At 55.0% G+C, this 25,232-nt stretch overlaps 1 protein-coding gene across 13 annotated transcripts in view; it reads right to left on the bottom strand.

Annotated features, from left to right (window-relative positions):
• Positions 1 to 3,621: 3,621 nt before the first annotated feature.
• Positions 3,622 to 25,232, bottom strand: part of IGSF9B (immunoglobulin superfamily member 9B) — a 51,814-nt gene continuing 30,203 nt past the window's right edge. For 4 of the 13 annotated variants that reach the window (XM_038161522.1, XM_038161521.1, XM_038161520.1 and 1 more), the window contains 3 exons: positions 23,559 to 25,190; positions 15,299 to 15,420; positions 3,622 to 14,895 (listed from right to left, as the gene is read on the bottom strand). In XM_038161522.1, coding sequence (XP_038017450.1) covers positions 14,672 to 14,895; positions 15,299 to 15,420; positions 23,559 to 25,190 — 1,978 coding nt within the window. In that variant the 3' untranslated portion in view covers positions 3,622 to 14,671. Of the gene's footprint in view, positions 14,896 to 15,298; positions 15,421 to 17,050; positions 19,375 to 22,024; positions 22,071 to 22,862; positions 23,189 to 23,558; positions 25,191 to 25,232 lie in introns of those variants that run through there. The other 9 variants (XR_005259715.1, XR_005259707.1, XR_005259711.1 and 6 more) reach the window with 9 other exon arrangements.

Here is a 25,232-nt window from a genome sequence, read left to right on the forward strand (position 1 = left end):
GGCACCAGCACTCGAATATTAATGTGGTGGAGGATGCTGTCCACCTCAGCCAGGCACCAGCTCCAGCGCAGCACAGAGATACCAGGAGCTCAATTTGTGTTTGCCTGAGCCAAGGAGAAAATCTAATTAAACATGGCGTGGGGGCTTGGAGGAGCTGGGGATGGGGCAGGAATATAAAGCACGGCCGCTTCCCGCAGATCAGAGGGCAATATTAATAAACCCACGGAGGGGGACTGCAGGATCAGCCGGTAATATTGATAAATGTAAAGCAAAGACAAAGCAGCCTGGGAATATTGGATGGTAAAGCTGATAAAAAGACAAGCAGGGATGCAGGCGGCCCTGTTGTCCTGCTGGAATGAGCAGTGCAGCTTCCCAGCGGGATGGCGCCGAGCATCCCAACAGCCCCACAGCTGGGCGTGGGGGAGTTTTGGCCTCACGGGCTGCTACACACATTGCTGTGCCCCAAAACGTGCGGCCCCAGAGCAGCACAGCTGCCCTGCACACCCCAGAGCCAGGTCAGGGTGGGAAGAAGCTGTGGAGACACAGACACAGCGTCTGGGATTCAGCCTGGGAGCTGGGGAAGCCCGGGGGATGGGGAGCAGGGACACAGCAGTGGGAGAGCACGGCAGGGTGAGCTGGGGGCACAGAGCCCTGCAGGAGCTCCCTGCTTGCTCCACCAGCCCCAGGGATTCGTGTGGATGCAGCAAGCATGGGGCTGAAGGGGGACAGAGGGCAGGGCATGGCTCCCTGCAGCTCCCCATTACCTGCAGCCTTCATCTGGAGCATGAGGTGAGAGTTTCTTTCCTCCCACCCTCGGCAGAGTGACCTTGAGTGTCCCCAAAGCCCCTGGTGTGGGACTGTGCTCCCCCAGCTGAGCACCCAGCACTCCCCACCCCTGCCAGCAGCACATCGAGCCAGGGCATCAAAAAGAGCCACTGAGTGTGTTTTAAATAAAAGATCTCATCTTTCAGAGCTATTGGAGTGATGATTTAAACATGAAGTCAAAGGCAGTAATGGTGTTGTCAGAGCCGTGGCGGTAAATCCAATCAATAATTCACTGATAGCAGAAACTGTGCCTCCAGCCAGACCTACCTGTGGAGGGCACAGAGCCTCCCCCGGAGCATCCTCTGCATCCCTGCCACCTCCTGCCAGTGCCACCCGTCCTGGCAGCAGAGGTTTGGCCCCCAGTGGGGCTGGGAGAGAGCCAGGAGCCAGACCTAGGGCTCCACAGGAGGGGAATGCTGCCTGGCTCCAGGAGGTGAAGTAAATTTGTTACCTGGGGACAGGTGTTCAAAATGCTGGGAGCACCTCGGCTCTGATTGCAGCTCAAGGCTTTTTCTCAGCCCCTGCACCCTTGGAGAGAGTCCAAACTGCCCTCAGGAAATGTCAACTGTCCTTGAGAGGCTTAAAAGCACAGCCAGGGGACCGTGCCCCTGGCCACCAGCACGGCTGGGCTGCCCACTGCACTGGGGGGACTGGGGATACTGGGAGCTGCCATGCACACCAGTGCCAACCTCCCCCAGCCCAGGGAGCATCCCTGTGGCCCACACAGCCTGGATGAGCTCCAGCAGCATGGTTAGGATTTCAGCTTTTCTATTTCCCATCTGTTTGTAACCCTGCAGCTCTTTAGTGCAGAACTCCAAACTCCACACACAGTGGGAGCTGCTGCTCCCCCGTTTGGGGCAGACACAACAATTCCTCTCCAGCCTGGCAATCAAGGACCCCTCACTGCCTCAGGCCTGAGAGATGGGAACAAAAGGGAGTTGGGGCAGCAAACTTGGGGTCAATGCCTTCATTAGCTGAAGCTGGAATTGGCAGATTGACCCCCAAAATGCAAATGGACCAAACTTATAAAAGTGTGAAACCTGTGAGTCCATTTTTGGGTGCAGCCCCTGGGGGGCTTCATCTGCCCCCAATGTACCTGAAGGCCCTTCAATAAACAGACCTGGTTTTTATTCCTTTAATTTTGCCTGGCCTCTGTTTTTAGGCAGCCCAAAAGGCATCACTTCAACTGCACAATCCTTGGTCACAGCCCAACCACCCTGAGTTTGCCCCCTCACCCCCCGAAGCAGTGTGGATCAGTTCTCCTGTGGATCCAGCTGGGAGAATTCCTCCTCCTTCCCACAGGGTTTCACCAAGCCTGGAACAGAGCTGGAGGGCAGCACCTGAGCAGCTCCCCAGCATCTTCCCACCTGTGCTGGGACCATGGCAGGACGGTCCCTGATCCCTGCACCGACAGAGCAGAGGTGTGCAGGGTCCAGGGCTGCCTCAGCCCCAGTTTTGGGGAGCAGGGATGTGGGAACAGCCTTTCTCTGTAACCCCTGGAGCAGGGTTTAACTGGGAAGCCCCAGAGCTGGCACCCCAAAGATGCTGCAGTGCCCTGAGCTGCATCCCTGCTCACTGGGGGAGTTCAGCTGGGACCAGGGTTTAACCCTGGAATGACCCAAGGATGCTGCACGGGCTGAGCCCTGTCCCCAGCGTGCTGAGGAGTGAGGGCAGCGCATGTTCCAGCACATATTCCAGCACATATTCCTGCACATGTTCCAGCACATATTCCAGCACATATTCCAGCACATATTCCAGCACATGTTCCAGCACATATTCCAGCACATGTTCCAGCACATGTTCCAGCACATATTCCAGCACATATTCCAGCACATGTTCCTGCACATGTTCCAGCACATGTTCCAGCACCTATTCCAGCCCCTAAAAACCTTGCAGGGAGGCTGGGGAGCACTTCGTGCAGACCCCAGCTCTGGGGGATAGCTCAAGGGCAAGCAGGAGGACAGACAGACAGACAGACAGTCAGAAGCATCCCCTCCATCCCGGCCCTGTGGGGGACACACGGAGCGCAGCGGTGCTGCAGGTGGTCGAGGCAGCCTCCTCTCCCTCGGAGCGCATCTCCAGCGCCGGGAGCTGCCGAGCCGGCACTGCCACCTCGTGGCACGGTCCACCAGCCAGCTTGGGGACAGGGTGGCACTGCACAGTCCACCTCGTGGCACGGCCACCAGCCAGCCTGGGGACAGCGTGGCACCGCACAGTCCACCTCGTGGCACGGCCACCAGCCAGCCTGGGGACAGCGTGGCACCGCACAGTTCACCTCGAGGCACGGCCACCAGCCAGCCTGGGGACAGCGTGGCACCACACACATGGCCACCAGCCAGCCTGGGGACAGCGTGGCACCGCACAGACTCAGACAAGCTCCGTGGCTGCACAGAGACTTCATTATCCTGGGGCTCCTGCCCAGGGATGAATCAGTGCAAAAAGAGGGCAGAAAACCCCAAAGGCAGCAGGTAAAGGGGAGGGGGTGAGAAAGGGAAGCTGTGGGAGGGGACAGTGAGGGACAGGGCTCACTGTCCATCATCACCCTGCCAGATGGGGTTGGGACTGTCCTCCCTCCTATTCCTTGCCCAAAACCAGGACCTGAGCATCAGTGTCCATCCCAGAATCCACCTCAGCCTGGAGCACCAGCTGGGACATGCTGCAAATCCCAGGGGGACAACACAGCTTGGGATGCTATGGGCAAAGAGCAGCCCAGCATCCCCCACAAACACCCCCCACCCCCTCCCACAGCTCCTCCGACCAAACCAATGGCAGCAAGCGAGCCTTTTTATAGATTTATTTTTTTTTAGCAAATGTTTATTTATATCAAAATACAAAACATTTCTGAAGCAGGGTAATGTTACATGAGGAGCAAGTTAATCGATTCCAAAACCCATCATTCTCCTACAGCATGGCTAGTTGTACGTAACATTGCAACACTGCCAGAATTTCTTATAGTGGGTACATTAAAATAAGAAAAATCAACTCAAGAAGTCAATCTATGAACATGCAATGTTACCGGCGATAAATTAAGTACTCAGCAGGCCTTAAAATTCCAACAGGCAGAGACCGAGGGGCCAGCTACTCCCAGTAAGGCAGGGCTTCAAACTCTCGTTTCTTCCACTTTTTGTTGGCTTATGAGCATTTACTCATTAACTGACAACAGTCCAAGAGCCGAAAGGACCCAGCTTTCTTGGCAGAGTGGGATTATTGCTTCGAGCTATCAAAGCAGCCCCGGCTCCTGGCCGGCCCCAGGGAAGGGCTGGGAGGGGGCTCGCAGGGCAGAGCCAGGGCTCGGCTAAGCGCCGCGGAGGTCGGGCTGAGCTGGAAGATGTAAAATCCCCCCGGAGGAGGGGGCTCGGTGGGTAAAAATGCCTCGGAGCCGCCGTGGGGAGGCCGGGAGCAGCGGGCAGCGCTCCCAGCGAGGTCTCGGATCCCTGCCCAGGGCAGGATAGCACCCAGTCGGAAGGAGAGTTTGGGGTGAGGGACCCCCACTTGTGCCCCTCATGCTGAAATTTGGCTTTCCCTCCCCGCGGGCCGGGAATTCCGGGGAATGACGATTCCCATCCCGGGGAATCCCAGGGATGCCGATGGCGAGCGCGGCCATCGGTCCCTCCTGCTGGCATTTCCTGGCCTTGGCGGAGGCCGAGAGCAACAATACAGATACAGAGAGATTATAGAGAGAGCGGAATAAGTTTCGTATAAGGCTTTGGTACAGCACCATCATGTCAGATTTATTTGTAAATCGTTTACAGAAAAAAAAAGCTTACTGAAAAAATAGTGTTTTGTTTCTCTTATTTTTTTTTTATTATTTTTTTTATTATTTTCTTCTGAGGAACATACCTGAAAGTTCAAAAATTAACCCTCTAGTTGCCGTCTGGGCTCCCGTCAAATGCTCGTTTTGCTGTGTGCAGTTCCAAAATGAAGCTACTTGATCCCAAATCCCACTAAATTGTGACGCGGCCCGCCCAGCTCACAGCAGCCACCAGTCCCTAAAACCAACACCACAGAAACCCGGCAGCTGATCGCTACTCACTGTTTAGTAAAATTAAAAAAGAATTAAAATAAAAAGAAACCAAAACCCTAACAAAACTTCCAAAAAAAGGAAAAAACAAAAAAAGTCACGACAACGAACGTTATGGAACCAGCGGCACTAAAGTTTCTTTTATTGTTATTGTTATTTTAAAAAAGTCAGTTCCACTGGTTACCATTGAAACAGCACCAAAGAGCACCCTAACGTGTGTTATACATCGTAATACTCGACATTCAAGAGATGGAAACAAGGTTGGATGGTCTAGTCTTTATATCCAGAGGCAAGAAATTCTTCTTAAAAAGAGGAAAAAGTTGTCCCACGCAACCAGAGACGCGTTGGGTTGGGAAGAAAATCCTGCCTTAGGGCAAAACACTGTGGGGTTAGGAGGGGATTAAATCAAGAGCTACCTATGGAGGTCTACGAGGGTTCAGAGAGTCTACAAACCTAGTAAAAGGGGATTAAAAAGTCTGGGCTCCCCCGGAGAGCCAGGGATGCTCCCATGGGAGAGCTGGAGATGCTCCCGGGGGGATCCAGGGCTGCTCCCCGAGGAGCTGGAGTACAGGTGTGATCCCCTAATGCCCAAAGGATGAACCTTATGGCAAGGTGGGCATTCCCAGGATTTCCAAAGGGCTTCCCCACATGGGAAATGCCAAGGGACCAGAGCCTGCACAGATGTGTGGAAGGTCCTGCACCCCCTGGGGCCACGGGAGCATCCCCTGCCTGCTCTGTGCCAGCCCCGGAGAAGGAAAAAAAGGGAAGTTTGGCCTTAAAGTGCATCTGGGAGGGCAAGGAGTGAGTGCCAGCATCTCCCACCGAGCCAGAACCTCCCGAGCAGAGACAGGCGCTTCCCAGAGCTCCCAGCCGAGTGGGAAGAGCCTGGGAGGGGGCAGAAGCAAACCCCCCCTGGACAGCAAGCTCCGGGCAGGTGCACGCAGATGGAGGCAGCGGGGATGGTGTCCAAAAAAAACCAAACCAAAGAAACCACGGGAAGCAGGACAATGCTGCGGGAGCCACCGCCCCTGAGCGCGGGGAGGGGGCAGCTCCTGATGTGTCTGTTTGGCATCCAGAGGGTTAACGGTACTGTGGGAAGTGTGCTTTGTAAACATTTCTAGCTTTCCTTTGCCTGTTTTTTTTCTGTAAGTGATTCCAGGGGAGATGGGGAAAGGAGAAAGCTGCCCGCCCCCCTGCCCACCCCCAGCAATACCCAAAGCCCCACCGGTGGGGGGCAAGGCAGCCCCCCAGCCTGGACAGGTGAGAAATCTCATCCCTTCTCTTTCTCCTGACATCCTTTTTTTTTTTTTTTTTTTTTCTCGTTTGTTTTTTTTTTTAACATATAAAATACTCACTTATGTATTTACCGCTAATAAATGCAAGTTAGTCCCACCAAACATGCTTTGCTTCGATATCAAGAATTGGTGCTGAACAAATCTCGGCTGGATATTAGAAACATCCCCCACCCCAGCCCCCCCCGACCCGACGAAGAAGAGAGAGAAATATCATGGAAAATACAGGTGACACCTACAGAGGACACGGGGCTGCTGCGAGGGGCCAGCTCCCGGGGGTGCCTCAGCCATGGGGACATGGCATGACCACGCTGAGGGACCTCTGCCTGCCTCTGGAGGGGTGTAAGCACTCCAGGGCTGTGCCACCGTCCCCTCGGGGACATCTGAGCCCAAACAACAGCACCTGGACCCCCCCAGAGCCCAGGACTGTGGGACACCGACTGAGGGGAGTGAAGCCCCAGTCATCACTGCCCAAAGACAATCCCCAAATCGTGCCCCAGTGAAGGCAGAGGGGGGGTTTGCAGCTCCCTGGCATCGCTCAGTCCCAAACTGGCTCCTCGTCCTCCCACAGCCCAGGAGGAAGGGGGCAGGGATCCGGCGGGTCCGTACTGCTCTGAAGGAAAAGCCCCAAATATCCCCAGCACATCCCCCACCGTGCCAGGGCTCGATGCCACCTCACCCACTGGGACAGGGAGAGCCCCTCATCCCAACCACAGGGACAGGGAGAGCCCCACATCCCATCCACAGGGACAGGGAGAGCCCCACATCCCATCCACAGGGACAGGGAGAGTCCCACATCCCATCCACAGGGACAGGGAGAGCCTCCATTCTATCCATCCAGGCAGGGAGAGCCCCTCATCCCATCCACAGGGAGAGGGAGAGCCCCACATCCCATCCACAGGGACAGGAGATCCCCTCATCCCATCCAGAGGGACAGAGAGAGCCCCACATCCCATCCAGAGGGACAGGGAGAGCCCCACATGCCATCCACAGGGACAGGGAGAGCCCCTCATCCCATCCACAGAGACAGGGAGAGCCCCCATTCCATTCATTCAGGCAGGGAGAGTCCCACATGCCATCCAGAGGGACAGGAGAGCCCCACATCCCATCCAGAGGGACAGGAGAGCCCCTCATCCCATCCAGAGGGACAGGGAGAGCCCCCATCCCATCCATTCAGGCAAGGAGAGCCCCTCACCCTATCCAGGCAGGGAGAGCCCCACATCCTGCCCAGTGGACCCCAGTAGCCCCCCCAGCACCAGTGAGCCCTGGGACTCTCCTGCAGAGGCACTGCCATTCCCTATGGAGAAGGCTCCCCACTCCAGCCGGGTGCAGGCACCTGGGGAATCCCACTGTGGCCACCCGGGTGGCTCTGAGGGGCTCCACCGGCTGCAGGAGGGTTTCAGAAACCCTCGATGTTTATGAGGGCAGCGAGGACAGGTGGCCAGGGAGGCAGCAGTGTGGGGACCCTGTCCCCACAGCGTGTCCCCCTCCTGTGCCACCCCAGGCTGCAGCTGCCTAATGCTCCCCGAGCGTCCTCGGAGCTGAAATTTGTCTTTTTTTCTCTGAGGAAAAAAAGCCCAAGACAGCCCTCAGTGGAAACACTACCTCACCATGGCCCTGGGCAAGCTGGCAGCAAGCCCAGGCGTCCCCATCCTGGGATTTTGTCCCTTTTTAGTGTTTTTCCCTATTGAAACAGCAAACAGTGGTGATGCTGGGCCCGGAGAGGGCGGATCCCCCGGAGCACTGCAAGCCCCCCAGCCTGGCCCAGCCCTCCTCTCCCTCGCCACCGTATTGCTCAAACAGCACTAGGCATGGATACAAAAATAAAACAGCTATGTGACTTAGATATATATAATTTTTTATATATATATATATATATATTTGTATATATATTTTTGTCTATTTATAGGTGGATGGAGAAGCAGAGAAGCTGAAGCGCAATATAATGTAAAAATACTCGCTCTGCTCCTGCTGTTGAGACTCTCCCCACCTCTGACAGCCTCTCTCATGCTGCACAGAAGTTTCTGACACCTATTACTAACGAATTATTTTAAATATTTATTCTCCCCCCCTTCTAAAATAGAGAGTAAATATATATTTGTTTAATTTTATATACAATGCGGTTCTGATACACCAATATCATTTCTTTAGATGAAGATACTGGGGCTCATTTCTCAAGTCTTTTTTTTTTTTACGTTTTATTTTAATCTAAGTGCTGGGGGGGGGAGTGGGTGGAAATCCGAGGAGCATTCAGACCCAGGAAGATGGGCACCCTCTTTTGCAGCCCTGCAACCTCAGGAGAACAAGAATAGAAGCCCTCCTGGGAGAGAAAGTGTCATTTTGATGGTAAATATAAAATCTGGGCAAACTGTCCTCCATGGGGGATGCCAGCCCCTCCATCCTGCATTTCCCACCCCACTGCAACCAGTACAAAAATCCTTAGCTACCTCTAGAGCGCATGCTTGCCTCATCCAACGCCCCCGAGCCTGGACCTGCCCCTCTGCCCCCCCTTTCTCTGCCCACCCCCTCCCCAGGTCCTTCCTCCATCCATGCACATATCAAAAGTCAGCCAGAGCCCCGGGACTGGGGACACTCGTCCTGCTGCCACGCAACGCCGAGGAAAAGAGCTCAGCCAGCTGTGCCAAAACACCTAAAATTGGGGAAAACGGGCAAACGCGGCTCCCTCTCATCCCAGCCACCCAGGCGGGGAACAGGCTCCCATCTCCAGTTCTGTCCCACAACCACACTGGTCCTCCCTGCTTGGGGATGTGCCAGCTGATGGAAATTGAGTGCAGTGTTAAGTTTCTTCTTTTGCTGGCACCAGTGTTGCCAAATCTGGTCGCTGTTTCCCAGCCCTCAGTTCCTGGACGAAGCATTCCCTGACTGATCTCTAACAGGAACAACTGCACTTCCCACCTCTCCTTCCCACAAACGCAGGCAGGGAGCAGTCAAGATACTCAGAAACAGAAAAAAAAAACCAACAGAATTTGGCTGAAGGGGCGAAATGGGAGTGAATATCCTGCTTTTTCTAAGGGCTACCCCGTGCCCAGACAGCACAGGGATGGCTCTGGGAGAGGGGTGGGGATCCAGCCTGAATCCAGCTGTCCCCATGCCCGGGGTCAGTACCAGCTCTGCATCACTGGTGACCAAATCCCCTCTCTGCCTCAGATCCTCAAAGTCCTGCTAATGAGGTTTAAAATAAAAAGACACAGTCAAGAACATCTTGTCCCTCCCAGGAGGCACTGCTGGGGCTGGCTGGCACAGCCAGTGCTGCATTCCTCAGCTCAGGGGACAAATTTAGCTGTATCCCTCTCTCATCCCTTCTGACTCACGCTTCTCTGGGAAGAACAGACGCAAAGCAAAATGCTTTCACACGAGTAACCAGAGAGCAGCATCTAGAGGGACTTGAGGGAAGGGTTTTTGCGTGGTGGAGCTTTTTCTTTAAGCGAGGGCACCAAAGATGAGGCAACGTGACATCCCCCTCCCATGTCGTGTCCCGTGTCACGCCCCACGTGCCTCGGACACGCAGAGCACAGGACCTGTCTCTCCTGCTCCTCCATCTCGCGGCCCAGGGGTGAGTTACAGACAATGAACAAAGCAAAGCTAAAAACTGGGGATGAAATCATGAAACAGAGCGATCTGTCGTGTGCAGCAGGGCCACGGCGCAGCTCACGCCGGTGCCTCTCCATCCCCAAATTCCCCTCAGGCTGCAGCTGCTCCCAGCCCCTTCCCTGCTTTGCCCATCCCGATCCCCCGCTCCAGCACGGCTCTAAACTCTCCCCATGACACACACAAACCCCGACATGCAAATCTACTGAATTCTTCAAACCTAGCTACCTTTGTCCTACGCTTCTCTATCTATTTATATCTCATATGTACAGTGGGTTTTACTCCGGTTCCTTGAGAAGATTTCCTTCCAAAAAAGCCCTGACTTCAGTCTGGGGCTGCAGCGAGCCCATGTGGGACGTGTGGAAATCCCTGAAGGTCCAGCCTCATGGAAAAATACCTCCAGACAAGAGCTACAGCTGAAACCAACCCAAAACTCTGAGCACTCCCAAATCTACGTCACTGGCTGAAGCAGGAAGAGAAACCAAAATGCCAGGTGGATTTTGTCCTAATACAGACAGCAAGGTGGGAGCAGCAATGACTATGGAATGTGTGTCATGTCTGGATGCCACCAGACATGACTAAGCCCTCCCAGGACCGTGCCTGGGCTGCTGAGCCCAAATCCAGTGTCCTCAACACTCCCAGAGGTAGGTACAGCAAGCTGTTATTCCCTTAATATCCTCTTTACATTTATACATCCAAACAGCATCACGTCCAGCCTTCCTCCAAAGCAGGCGGCACTGAGCCAGCTGACAAGGTGACAAACACCAGATGAACAGCCTGGAGTCCCCCAGTGCCCTAAAGCAGCCTCCAAGTCACAGGTGACCGGCACAGGGGAGCAGGAATGAGAATCCTCTCAGGAAAAGCATCTCCTGCTCACACAGACACCCTGGGGGCTCCCTCTCAGCTCAGAGGGCAGGCTGCAAACCACACCGAGGTTCAGACTGGACAGGGACCCCGGGACCTTGCAGCTCCCCCATCCTACAAACTCATCGCTCCCTGTGCCTGTGGGTGCTGTCAGTGGCAGGCACAGAAACAGGGCCCCACAAACGAGCCCTGAACTCTCCCTCTCCCCCTCTTACACTAACTTGCATTTTCCTTCACGTCAACACCGCGGAACCAAAACGCTGCTGGGGCTGCACGGCAAAGTCACCTTAGAAACACGTGGATGAGAGCTCAGCAAGTCCTGCTGGAAAAGCAGGCAAAGCATTTCCCTGCCCTTTTTCCCTGCCTGCTCCAGGACTCATTGTTGGACTGCAAGGGACAGCACCCCAGGAGCACACCTTTTCCACTGGATCTCCGTGGCATCCTGTACCCACCTCTCCATGTCACCTCCCCCAGCTCAGGGTGCCCCAATCCTGCCATCCCCAAGGTGGCATGAAACCAGTGCTGGAGCACCCCCACCATGGCCACCTTGCAGGGAGAAGCATCAGCAAGGACCCCCCAAAACTGGGCTGGCACCCCTGCACTAACACCTCAGCGGAGCCCAGGGACAATATCCTTGTGATTCAGAGGAATTTTTTCACCGTGGGCCAGGATTTGCCAAGGGACCTAATGGAACATCATGTTCACAATGTGCAAGGAGGAATCGTACAGTTACTGATATAGAAAGAGCCATCTACCTCAGACCAGCTTAGAAAATAAGAGAGTTTGGCCCAGGAAGATAAAAATCAAGATATATTTTGCAGCATGAAAGGAGAAAAAAAAAATAAAAATGAAGAAGCAGCAGCAGCAGCGACAGCAGCTGTGTTTGCAAACCACCAAAGCGACACGGAGTTCAAACGGGGGTGAAATGGGGGAAGTGTTTGGCATCGTCTGACACGGCTTCGATGTTTCCAGGTCCACGGAAGGAGAGAGGAGCAACCCTGAAGGGCATGGAAACCAGAGGGCTGGGAGAAGCGAGGAGGTTGCCAAAGCAAGAGGCGAGCCAGTCAGCCAAAGCACGGCCCGAGTCTATCGGAAGGTAACTCGGTCTAGCAGGGAAAGGAGTTAAGGATGGTTTTAGGGAGGAGCTGCTTCCACGAGGCGCCCGGGCGGGATTTCCCACTCCAGCAGCGTGGCAGGTACACGGCTGAAAGAGAGAGGGCTGCAGCTCCAGCCTCTAAAGGTCGAAGACCATGAAAAGCCCAGTGGCTCAAAACACCTGCAAAAGGAAAACAAATCTCAAAAGACTGACCCAGCAAGCCGGCATGCTCCGTCAACCTGCCCTGCACTCCAAGTCCTCTAGAGCTCCTTAAGATGGGATGGGGCATAGTCCTGAGGTAGAAACCTCAAGAGCCTGAAGACAGCGCCTGGCCCATCCGAACGGGTGTCGTAAATCGTTTGGAAAGCACTCAAATGGAAAAGCAACCCTCTGTTCCAGAGGCTGAGGCAATGAGAGCAAAAGGAAGAGCAAGTTGGCCACAGCACGGGCAGCACAGAGCCTCCACGCCTCCCCCGGCCCCGAGGGTCACCTGTCCATCAGGAGCAGCCCGGCTGGAGTGACAGGCGAGCTGAAGTTGGCCAAGCCAGGCAGAGTTCTCCCCGCTGCCGAGCGGGAGAATGGCATTAAATCAATTCAGATCCGAGCAGGTTCTAGGGAAAAACCCTAAAAACACACCCAAAGAAAAGAAATTCGCAGTCATACTGTTAGCAAAGTTGAGTTCTCACTCTGAGAGTTGAGGTTCTTACGTCAGGTCACTCGTCACGTCAATAAAAAGCCCTGGTGCAGGCTGGAAAGAGAGGGGCATTTCTGCCAGACCCTCCCTCCTTCCCAAGACAAACCTGGTGATGGTTTGAGAAAGTTGTTAAAGCTCAGAAATATCTGGTTACCGATTTAGAGGATTCATTGTCCAGTGGTTCAAACCTTACTTAGGGCCTGGAGATTGGAAAAGAGACACGGTGCTCTGCTTTTGGTGGCCACAGGTTCCCGAGCATCCTGCTGGGAAAGGAAGCACAACCTCTAAAACCAGGTATATGGAGGCAGAGCAATCAACAGGCTCCGACCTAAAAGCGTGGCGTGGTCAGAGAGCCGGATCACAACCGAGGGCTCACGTCTTCCTCCAAACATCTCAGCCCTTGGAGGTTCAACCAGCAGCAAGAGCAAAAACCAAGGCAAAGCAGAATTAAAGGCGAGATTGCAGAGAATCTCTTGGCAATTCTACCTGGGAATAAACAAAAGTTTCACATGCAAATAGAGAGCCTGGGGCTAAAAGCATGCCTGCAGGCTCTCCAGCTCTCCTGACACTTTTTCTACAGCCTGAATCCACTCAAAGCAAGAATATCTACATGAAACACTCGGTGTTTTATTCCCAGGCAGGCTGGAGGGTTTAGCACTTTACCGCAGAGGAAGAACTGTGCAAACCTGGACGCAGTGGTTGATTTTACCACTTCAAACAACAACAAAAAAAAAACAACCAACTCTAAATATTTTAAAGGTAGGGATTGCTTGGTATTAGCACTAAGCATTTACATAGCACTTGCAGTCCGTAGGCCACCAAGTGCATGTCCAAAGTGCTCAAATATGACTTTTCCCCATTTTACAGATGGGAGAACTGAGGCACAGAGAGGTCAAGTGACTTGCCCAAGGCCACGCAGTCAGAGAGTGGAGGCAGAACAGGAAAGTGAGCCCGGCTGTTCTCGGGTTACACCTTGCCTGCTAAAAACAAACCAAAAAAAAGGCCTATGCAATCCAGAAAACCACCAGCCACCAAACCTACCCTATTCTGAAGAGGAAATACATTCTGGTGAAGAGTTAGAACAGCATTACTGAGGGGAACAGGGGGAAAAGGGAGGGGCACAACCCTGGCAGGTGTCACAGCCGACACATCGGGGCTGGAGCAGGAAGGAAAAAGGGAAAAATGGTGAAACCAGCAGCAACGTATTTCAAGCTGGCGCGAAACGCTGGGCTTAGCTTTGCACGGAGCCATCCACGTCCATCCGCAGAGCTGGGCACTTCCAGATGCTCTCCCTGGGGCTCAGCACCTGCCGACGGAGGCTTTGGGGACCACGCAGCCAAAGCCCGTTCGCTCGCACGCCTGCGTCTCCCCGCCTTGCAGTTATCGGTAGAGATTAAACATCACACAGTAAGAAATCACATCACCACGCGGCGCTGAAGAACATTTGCCTGAGATACACAGAGTGTCGGGCAGAATTAATCAAACCCACCCTCATCAAAGCTGGCACACGCCACACCTGGAGGGGGAAACACCCTCAGATCACATCAGCCCCGCACCTGCGTGCTCGCACGGCATCAAGCACACGTTACCGAGGCTCAAGTGCATTTGCACACAGACAAATGGTGATTTCTCACATTGATTCGAAGGCTTGGGGTCTTTCTGGCTTTTCCCTTTCAGAGATAGGTAAGGAAAGATGTCACGGATGGTTTTGCTGCTGTTACCTTCACGTCAAAGAAGGCTGGGAAGGGGGAGGCAGGGAGATTTTCACAATTACAGCTTTCCTGGGATTATTTGGTCAGGTTTATCATAATCAGATTCATGGGATTACCAGTTCCCGCCTGGGTTGTTAGGTTCTTGTCACTTAATTAACACCCTGTGCCATTCAACTTCTTCTGGTGATTGAGGGCCAGCTGCTCAATCCCACATTTTCCCCCTAAACACGCGCTGCCGACGCAGATGTCAAAAGCTCCATCCGTGCCTTTGAAGCCTAGAGATCTTTTCCAAAACCGAGGTGCAACACTCCCCTTCCCACCCCACCCAAACTGTTTGGGGTGGGGGAGAAGTGGATTTGAGGAACACCCAGCCCAAAGCATTCTCCCCAAAGCATCCCCCGTGTCCCCCCAGCTCGTCCCCGCCGTGAGCCACCGAACCCCTCAGAGAGGTGACAGCTTAGGGGTGTCCCCCCCTCTTTCCCATCACCTCCATCCCCCCGTGGTGTGACACCAGCTCCCTCCACCGCTCCTGTTCAACCTCCTGGGACCGGCGCTAGGCTAGAGCAGGGTGGCGTGTCCACTGGTGTCATCGTGGTCCACGCTGTTGAGAATGGCTGTCTGGTCTTCCGGGAGCTGCCGGTGGCAGAGGTCGTCCTTCAGCGCTGAGAGCCGGGCGAAGGGGTCCTGACGAGGGTGTCTCTTCTTCTTGCGGAGGCAGACAGCTTCGTCAGGTGACAGTACCTGAGAGCTGGGAGGGTGCTGAACCTGGGAGGCAGAGCCATCTGGGAAGGGGGGAGAGAAGGCAGATGGGACTGGAGCCAGCAGCAGGCAGAGCAGAGCGCTTTGCTTGCTGAAAAAGGGAGGTGACAGCAAGCCTGGCCCTGAACCCGCGTGGCAAGAAGGGAAAATGATGGGCATCAGGGAAAACGAAATTAACACTCAAAATCCAAACAAATGACTAAATATGGGAGATGCGTGGAAAGGACTCGTTTGGAAGAGCAAAGGAGGGACAACCTGCAGGCAAGCAGCCCAGGGAGATATCCCTTTGGGAGGCAGGGAACAAGGGCAGCATCCAGGAACGGCCTTGGAGAACCCCAGCGCTGGAGCCGGCAGGGATCTGCCCAAGCTCTGCTCACAGCAGGACACAGGGAATGCTGTTGGGGACCGTGGGGTCCTCACACTCACTGGGTTGTTTTCGGGATTTCGAAGAGCCCTTGGATGACTTTTTGGGCTTCTTTATCCGCTGGTATTTCAGAGCTTCGAGCCTCTCAGGTGCAGCAGCGTCCCCGGGCGGAGATGGACGTTTTCTAGGAAGGAAAAGCAGACACGCGCCATCAGCGGCTCCCGGCCACGCTCGGGCCTCTGGACGTCCCCGGTGGGGGATCGGCCGATCCCAGCTGGCTCTGCCGTGGAAAAGGAAGAGGTGAGAAACTCGGGGCTGAGGGAGCAGGGCCAGCCACGTGTGCCAGAGCACAGGATGGAGGAAGTGAGGCGTCCCCGCTGCGCCCCTACGTCTCCTCCAGGTTTTCGAGCGGCACCACAACCTGGCCGGTGCCACATCCAACGTGGGCAACCCCAGCTCACCTGCCTGCCATGCCAACACTGCTAGACAAAACAGGACGGGGCAGATCCTATGTCCGATAAGGCATTTCTGGGAAGTGATAGGAAACCCCTTGGGATAGAGAGAGAAGAGAAAGAGATAGGCAGAAGCGGCACGGCAGCATCGAGACGGGCACCATGAGCCACCCGGGACAGACAACACCTGCGCCACAAACAGCAGGGAGGCAGGATCCTGCTGGCCCTGCTCCCACAGCCGGAAAAACCAGGGGCCACACGACAGACAGGGACACCAAGGGCACACACCGACAGAGCCGGGAGAGGTACCTCGTTCCCAGGTCCCTGTGAGAAGCGACAACAGAAACGCGACAGCACAGGAGCATCTGCTCCTGGAACAGCGAGGGGCTGGGCGCTGGAAATGGAAACACTGACAAGGTTTTATTGCAAGGACAAGGAGGACATTTGCAAAGGGGTGCTTCCTGCAGGAGAGCCAGCAGGTGCAAGGAATAGTTTATCAGCTGTACCCCCTGAGGAACTCTTCTACTGGAACCAGCTCAAGGTACAGTATCTTCCCCTTTGCAAAGAGATTTTTTGTTTTATTTCCTTCACTGTACCTGTTTTTCCCATCCAAGGCCTGGAAAGCATGACTGTTGTAGAGAGCAGAGCATTAGAGGAAAACCTTTTCCTTAGGAGAGTGGGCAGTCCAGCTCTTATTTATAACACATCACAGCATCCCCCATTCTTGCTGCTTTCCCATCTCCTTCCCCCTTCTCCATTTTACTTCCACAACCCTCCAAGAGTCTCCAACTCCTAATGCCACAGAAGAAGTCTGAGGCCATCTAGGATAAACCCAAGCCACTTGCAGACAAGGTGTCCAGAGAAAACGGGAAGCCTCCACAAAACACCTTTCACTGCGATAAAGCCAACACTTTAGGCCAGGCTCCAGTGAGGAAAGGAGATTTAAACCAGCCTGCCAGCACCCTTCAGAGGAGGAGATGATGCTCTTCTGCTCTGACAACTTGGTCACCAGAGGTCAGCAACCAAACCTCGTCACAGGAGCCACACAGAGGACAGCGCTGATGGCAGCTCCTGCATCCATCTGTGACCAGGGCAGTGACCAGCAAACCCCGCAAGCCACGGGCAGCAGGAGGGCAGGAGGAGCCACCTCAGCTGGCTGCAAGAGGCAACATCAGTGCCTTCAGACTCCTGCTTGGGCATAGAACCATTGAGGAGAATGTCCCTCTGTTTGTCAGCAAGGAGCACCCCATCCAGCATTGCAAAAACACCGTGGCTGCTGGCAGGAGCAGCAGGGAAGGGGCGAGGACATGGGCTGGAGCACAGACCCTGCACTCCCGGGCTGTGGTATCAGAGTACACCCACCCACGGAGAGTCTGGAGCTCCTCATCTCCCCTGGGGTCCAGGCAGAGCCTGGCTGGCACTGAAGACACCCTGCAGGCTTTCCCCCGCGGGTCCCCACGTGTGCAGAGCGCAGTGTGACAGCAGCGCTTCCCATCTGACATCCCAAGGGTCTCCAGGGCGTTGAAATTTCAGCTGGAGCACACAGGCAAGGAGCTCCCAGGAGATTTTCCCCCTTGGGGACCAGAAGGGTTTTTGGGTTTTTTTGAAGATGAGTGTGATTGCGAAGCTTCTCAGTTTTGCTGGCAGCACTGGAGAGCACCCAGGGAAGTGCAGCATGAGGTGAAGCAGCAGCTGAGGCGCAGCAGACGCAACAGAAACCCAAACACTGGGCACAGAAAAGCTCCTTTTCATGTTTTGTAACGCAACAGAGACGTCAGGGTGCGGAGAGTTCCTGGAGAGCCTCTGTTCCAGCTCCCAGCAGAGCATCACATCAGCCAAAGATGAAGCAGCTCATTAGACATGCCGGGAGTCCCGCTGGCTGGATCCAAGCTTTTCCTCATCCAGGAGACAACGTTTACATTTGCAGAGCTCAGACGCCTTCCCAAGTACAATCAGCCTCTTGTGAGAGATGCTGCCAGCAGCAGCTCTACCCTCTCAGCTGAACCAACTGAGCTTCAACCATGCTGGCTGAAGGCAGGACCACAGTGACCCACAGGTCCCTGTGGCATTCCCTGCAGCAATTCCTGCTCGAATGGCCAATGACAGGCTTTTCCCACTTATAGCCAACATTCTGTGGGGTGCACATGAGTTGCATTCCTGCAGGTACTTGGATAATGGTGACTTCAGCTGCTCCAGCTCCATCGCCCACAGAGTTCAGGTGTGCCAAGCCCTGGACAGCACCAAGCTCGGTGATCCTGCCACCATCCTCTTCCCACCAGGCTTCTACCACCTCTTCCCACCACCCAGACAGCTTTTGCCACTGTTATTAAAGCTCAGCCTGTAAAAGTCTCTTTCTCTTTCCACTCTTTTTTTCTTTCTAAGAAGAAGCTGTTGTGGCATGCTGACAAAATTTAACAGATTTACATGAGGGATTATGAGGAAATTGCCTGAAGCTCATTTCCACTAGTTCTCCGTAATTGAACTCGTGTTTATACACACAAACATAAACAGTGAGTGCACTGAACCCATGTGTCACCATAAATACTGTCTGACCTCTGGCAAGGAAGAGATACAGAGGACAAAACGATGCTACTCAGCAGCCAAATTTTATCTGCTCTACCCGCCCTTTATCTCTTCAAAGGGCGCCAATTCTTCCAAATTAATTTTCATTTTAAGCTCAGCCAAAAGCCTCTTCCTGCCCCCAGAGTTCACATATTGGGCAGCTGCCCACGCATGAAGGAGCTCTTGAATACCAACAGATGAGATGTTCAGGGAGGTGGGCGAACTTCTTCTGGAAACTTCAGCGTAGAGCCAAGCAAAGGAGCTTTGAGAAGCTCACGTGAACTCCTGGCACCAACCTTCTGCGAGGCACCACCAACACCTGGAGAAGCAGCTTTCCTCGAATCTTCAAAGGAAAACCCTTCTGCATGAACAAGTGTCTGGACTGCATGGACTGGGAGGTACTGGAGAAGCCACAAAGGTACTGAAGGACCTCCAAGACACCCAGAACAGGAAAAGGAAGTAGAGGAGAAGTATCCAGCCCAACACACATCACAGCTGCTCTTCTTCAAATGTCCTTCCATGTACAAAGCAAAGATATAAGGGAGAAGAGCCCTGAAACCATCCACTCAGAAGGGGAACCCATGAAAAGGAAGGGTCCAGGAGATTCAAGGATGCTATATGTACATTTATATATATTTAACCTCATGGAGGTCTCAACACACACTTCCTGTCTCCTCCTCTCCTTGAGCCAAGACATTGACATCCAGGAATAGTTTGGGCATGTTAGAGCATCAACTTGGATAAAGTAGAGTATCCACTTCAAAGGAGCACACTGCGTCCTTCAACCCTTCATCCTCCTCACATGAAGAGCTCAGTTCTCCTGCACGAGGCTCCTGCAAGTCAGAGTTCCCACTCTGCTCCGAGGCTGCTGCCTCCATCTCGGAACGCTTGGGATGCTTCAGCACAAGAGGTGCCAGAGAAAGCGTGGTGACAGCCCCAGGCCAGGGCTGCTGCTGCTGCCAAGGCACCGCCAGGAGGGAGGGAGGAAGGGGCTGGTCACAGCAGGGAGCACACCAGAGAAGGGGTGCCCTTCTACACGTCTGCAGACACCACAACTCATCTACACAACAGACTTCACCACCATGCTGACGGAGAGGAGAGACGGCGAGGGAAACGGGGCTGGGCTGGACAGGAAGAGGGGGATACAGTCATGGGGAAGGGGAGGGGAGAGAGGAAGATAAATGAAAAACAGGAGTGAGAAAATATATAAGGAAAATAAAGAGACTGAAAAGAAAAAGAAAGTAACAATAATAATAATAATAATAATAATAATAATAATTAAGAAAGAAAAGAAAAACGCACTCAGACAAGCGGACTCACAACTTCTCCAAGCGGAAGGAGGCATGGAACACATGCAGAGGATCAGCACATGGACAGTCTTTAAAGGGGAACCTGTTTTCTTTCAAGCGGGGAGCGAGGGCTGCTGCTCCTCCCGCACGCCTGGCGCCGACGTCCCTTCATCACTCAACGCTCCGCCACTGCCAAGCCCCCCAGCTCCCAGCACTGGCAGTGCTGCCCTGGCAAGGGAGGCCTGGGGAGGCCACCTGGGGCAGGCTGCCGTGCCAAGGGGCAGGGGAGCTTGGTGCCTTGTCTGTGGTTTTTGGGTTTCCCTCTGCAGGGAGACAACAGCCCCCTTTTCCCTGTTTCAAGATGCGCACTGCATCCTAAGAGAGGAATATGGGAGAACTCCTCGTGCTGGCTCAGTAACAGCATAATTTATCCCTGCCCATCCATAAAAATACCTGAGCTTCACCTACCAAAAGCCACCATGCTGCAGCAGGGAGCTCACATGCTGCCTCTCCTTCTCCTCTCAGCTTCTAATGCTGCAATAGAGAAATCTGTCTGGTCTGGTAAACAATCCCTGTGCTCTGCATGCACTGACCATTTTGTGACCCCAAATCATCAAGAAATTACTCGGCTGGCTCTCTATGGGATTCCTTGCTTATTGAAGGGAGATTTATTCTTCTGGTTTTCCCCTTTTTGGGGATAATGACTCTGGAGTTGCCCCTGTAGCTGCAGCTCCCAGCAGCATCCTGGAGTAGGACACACAGCTGCTCCCATCCTGCTGGGCAGTGTCACCCTGCTCCTCAAAATCCATCAGCCCACGGCAGCCAGCACTGGAGCCAGCCAGGATCTGGGCAAGAGCCACACCAAACTCAGACACGAGCCTGGACTCACCTCTGCTGTGCTAAAGCCAGGTCTGCTCATGTCCCTAACGCTGCCAGAGCAGAGAAGTGCCACAGAGCCAGACCAAACAGCCACATCCTCTCTGAGGGCTTCCCCATTTCCCAAAAAGCCTGGCACAGCCCAGATCTCTCCAAGGCTTGGTGCCAGCTTTGCTTCTCATGAGATGCCCTGCTCTGGGATCAGCAAGGAAAAACAGAAGGAGAAGACAGCCAAGTGCTCAAGAGATTTGGAGGCTCAAACAGGATGGGTTTTGTCATGTCAAGGGGATGGCTCCTCCATGGAGCACACACATCCAACACCCCCTCCTCACCAATCCTGCTCTCCTCACCCCAGGACAACCCTCCAAGTCAGCTGGAGGAATTTCCCTCTCCTGGAAACATCTCTCTGATTTCTCTAGGCATCCCACCTCTCTCTCATGAGGCTCTTTGCCAGCCCAACAAGGCTCCTCAGGCTGTTGGAGAGAATCAGCCAGGAGCTTGACTCTTCTCAACCAAGGCAGCAAAGCTTAACCTTTTGTAAGACCTGTCCTAAGGAAGTTTGGGTATGGCCACGCCCTTAGAAACAGCCCCATCTACAGTTCCATCTCTGCTTTCACAACCAGCCTGGCTGATGGCCAAACAGGTCAGTGCCGCCAATCCTCTGGGTCACAAGTTACAATTCCCTCATCTGGATTTGGCCGGTTTAGTGATATTCTTCTGCTTCTAAGGTCTGAAAACCATCTCCAGATTACTCCATCCCGGTTCCAGAAATGCACATGGCTATCTAGGAAACCAGCCCCATGAAGGCAGCCCAGGAGGAATTTTCTTGGATAAGTCTTTCAAGATCTGCTTAGGGCAGTTCAATTCCAGCTGGGTCAGAAGAAGTCAAAGATTTCTCCAAGGAGAATTTCAGGGATGGAAGGATTTTTCCATGACTACACCTGTGATGGGAAGGAAAAAATACCTTTCTGGCAGCCTGAGGCCATAGTTCTGCTGCTGCAAAGCATATAATCCATCTTGGGAGAAAGACTTTTCCCATTTTCTATGATTGAGGAGACTTGGGAAAAAGAAAACAAATCCAGATACTGCTGGAAACAACATTCTCCATGTGCTGGACTGCAGCTGGAGACTGAATTTTGAAGGTCACTCTGAGCACGCTGTCTGCTGCTGGCGGCTCCAGAGGTGGCTGTTTTTCCTGGCTTCAGGGGTTGGCTGTGGGCTCCTCCCGGTTTGGATCATCTAGGACAACCCCACCTCAACACACACCTCCCTAACACCACACAAGCCTCGTGCACCCTGCCAGGGCCAAAAGTGCCACGTGTGTCACCAGCCCCCAAGAAAGGAAGGGTGGCCCAGGGAGACAGCAGCTCGGCTCATCCCAAACCCCAGCCCCAAAGGCAGGGGAGCAGCGTGTGCTGCTGGGAGGGGAAACCCAAAAGCCACAGAGACTGTGCGTCCAGAGGTGTTTCCTAGTGTTTTCACATTCCTTATTCCCCTTTAAAGGAAGAGATGGTATTGGAAAAGCCCCTTCCGTGTCCCCTGTCATGCCCCGCTCCCAGCCACCCTCCACAGCACCCACACCATCCTTTCGGACATGGATCACCCTTACCTATTGAGCTGAGGAGAAGCTTGTCTCGACAACACTGCCCAGATAGCTGAGATTAATCAAAAACAAAGCAGTTATCAACACCCGCAAGGAGCCGAGCTCCGCAACACATCAGCACGTCAACAACTCCAAAGGAAAAAGGAGGGAAAGAAACCAAACTGAAACACAAACGAAACGAGGCTGGAGAAGAAAGGGGGAAAGAAACAGAAGAGAAAGGAAAAGAAGAAACAAAAACGATAATCAACAAAGCGAATGGATACACTGCATAAAAGCACGGACAACAGTGCTGCTCTAACACGGCTCTGTCCTGCAGATGGCTCTCCTTGGCATGCCCTACTAGACACATGGACCTGTGACTACATCCCTGACTGCATCACTCCGTAGCTGGGTTTTCCAGAGGCACACAGAAGTCATTTCAGGCTCATCCAGCTGCTCTCCCCCCCATCCTCTCTCCCCTGAGCCCTCCTTCCTTCCGATCAGTGCCGGAGGGATTTGCTAAGGCCATAACGCTTCCAGGTACCAGAGGGCGGGAGTGAAATGCGGAGGGCACTGCGGGGTGAAACGCTGCCTCCCCCCTCCCCAGACACAGCCTCTCCTCCGAACGCCTCCGACCGCGCCGGCTCCGCGGGGCTGGGAGCCCCGGCCCCCGACTCCTCTCTGCCGCAAGCCGGAGGAGGGGGCTCGACCCCACCAGACAAGAAGCCAGAATGAAGCGAGACGAAAGGATGGGACGAAAGCACGGCTACGGGGTCTAAGGTGCTGTGAAAGACGGAAGGAAAGAGGAGAAATAGAGAGAAAGAGAGAGAGAGAGAGACGCTTTTGCCTGGAGCAACCCTGGTACCTGGAAAACCAGCCGCTACTGTCTAGTGCAGCCACATCCCTCTTTAGGGCAGGATCTGAGCGTGCCGGCAGCCTCCCGATCTCCGCTGGGCTTAGTTTATTTTTATTTTTGCTCCTCTCCTGACATGCTGCTGGTGTGGCTAAGTCCTTGATCTCTCCCTGCCCGCGTCCTGGGGCTGCAGCATCCCTTTTGCAGGTGGGGCGGTGACCGTGATAGCTGTTTCTGTCATGCATTAAAGCTCTCTAGACTCCGCGGGAAGGAAGAGGAGGAAGACAGAGGCGCGGCGGCGGCGGCCCTAACGTTCGAAGAAAGCCAAGAGCCAGCAGCTAGAAGAGGAAACAACCTCCAGTGACACCAGGACACTTACCTAAGCGAGCCAGGTCTTTGTACACCTGGTAGATGGCCCGTAGCCCGAGTCACGGCGCTCCCAGATTCCCAAGGGACCGGGAAGGTCGCCTGCCTAAAACCCAGCGCTCTCGGGCGGCGGCCATGCAACCCGTGCCCGTGGCACCAGCCTCTGCCTAGCAAAGCCCGCGGGACGCCGTCTCCAAAAGGGATGCTGCAGCGTGCCCAGAGAGACCCTACCAGTTGGGATGGTGATGGCAGGGAGGGAGTCAGAGGGAGTGGGTAAGGCAGGGTGGGGGAAGCCAGGAAGGGGCTGGGGGGGGGGGTTCACCACGGGGCTCACACACTTACCCTGTGGCGGCTACCGTGGTGGTGGATGTCGGCTCCGGTTGGAGAATCTCCTCGCCAGCCCTCCTTGGAGAAGGGATGTCTCCGAAAACATCCATGGTGTCCACGGGCAGGGAGGAGCCCTGGGAGTTGGAGAAGCCGGTGCCCACGGGGGTGAAGGCGGTGGTCGGTCGGAAGCTGGGGCTGTCCCCGCGGCTGCTCGGCGCCGGAGATCCCGTGGAGGACGGCGTGGATTTGCGGGAGAAGCTGACGGCCGCGGGCGGCTGCAGCGTGATCTCCGACACCTCCGCCTGCTGGATGAGCCCCGGGCGAGGCCGGGCGCGGGCAGTCAGCTCCGGGGAGCTGTTGCGGGAGCTCAGGGGACTTTGGGTCAGAGGAGAAAGCCTTGAAGGTTGTAGCACCACCTGATGTAAACTGGGCTCAGCCCTCCTGACCTGCCGAGGGCTGGGCCGAGGTCGGGGTTGGGGCTCGTACCACCTGGTGTCCAGGCTGAATGTGCTTGTGCCGCTGGGGCCGACGGGCTCGGACGGTTCGTGGTAAGGCAACACGGGTATGCCCATACCTTGGCTGGTATGTCTTAGCTGCCCTTGACATCCCATGGGTTGCATAGGTTTGTCCTGCCACTTGGTGGTAGTGGGCACGGAGGACTGACCCCTGCCCGGTGACTTGCCGGTCCAGCTCTTTGGTGCCTCCAGGGGCAGGATGCCCGAGTAGGATGCAGGGACCACCTGGAGGGAGGAGGGTGGTGGCCCCCGAGGAAGGCAGCCCGTGGGCTGGGAGCCCTCAGCCGCCTCACAGGGCTGGAGCTGGTGGGGGAACGGCGCGGGGGCCAGCTCCAGGCTGCCGAAGGGGAACTCGGCCCTGCCCCAGGGCTCGGGGGACCGGCCCCCCGTGGGGGTCTGGGGCAGGGGCAGCGTGCTGTTGGAGGCATTCTCCCCGTTCTCCTCGGGGATGGTGGGGTGTCCGAAGGGCCCCTCGGGGGGCAGTGGTGGGGAGGACATGACTGAGCTCAGTGGGCTGACTTCTGGCATGTAGAAGGGCGGCGGGTCCACCTCCCCGGGGCTGCTGCTGCTGAGGTAACCGTAAAACTGGTGGTGGAAAGCCCGGGGGGCCGGCGGGCGGGCCTGGCCGGTGGCCTGCAGGGCGCCGGGACCCTCCAGCGCCCGGTGGAACCGGGGGCTGTATGCTGGTGGCTGAAGGTAGGACTCCTGGCTGGAGGAGAGAGGGGTGAGCTGGGCTTTCAGGGCGGTCACGGAGGTGGGGACGACGGGGTCGTCGTTCTCCTCGTCCGACTGCCTGAACTCGGGGTACATGTCTGTCTCCTCCACGAAGGGGAAGCCCTCGATCCGCCGTGTCTTCAGGGAGGGCTCCATCTCCGCCGGGTCCATGACAAAGCGTCCATCCGGCCCACGGCTGATGAGCTCGATCGGAGTGGTGGCCTCAGCTTCGGCCTCCGCCTTGGAGACGCTGTACTTCTTGCTGCTGATGGCTCGTTTGGTCTTCTTGTACAGGGAGAGCTCCTTCTCCTTGGTGGGGCTCAGCATCCGCTTGGCCTGAGGGCCCTGGTCGTCAGAGGACTCCGAGGGGGGACGGAGCGTGCGGATGCTCTCGGGACTCACCTTGCCGGAAGACAACCTGGACCACAGGGGAGAAAAACCGAGAGAGGGGACGGTCACC

The sequence above is a fragment of the Motacilla alba genome, chromosome 24, assembly GCF_015832195.1.
Source record: "Motacilla alba alba isolate MOTALB_02 chromosome 24, Motacilla_alba_V1.0_pri, whole genome shotgun sequence".
Taxonomy (NCBI): domain Eukaryota; kingdom Metazoa; phylum Chordata; class Aves; order Passeriformes; family Motacillidae; genus Motacilla; species Motacilla alba.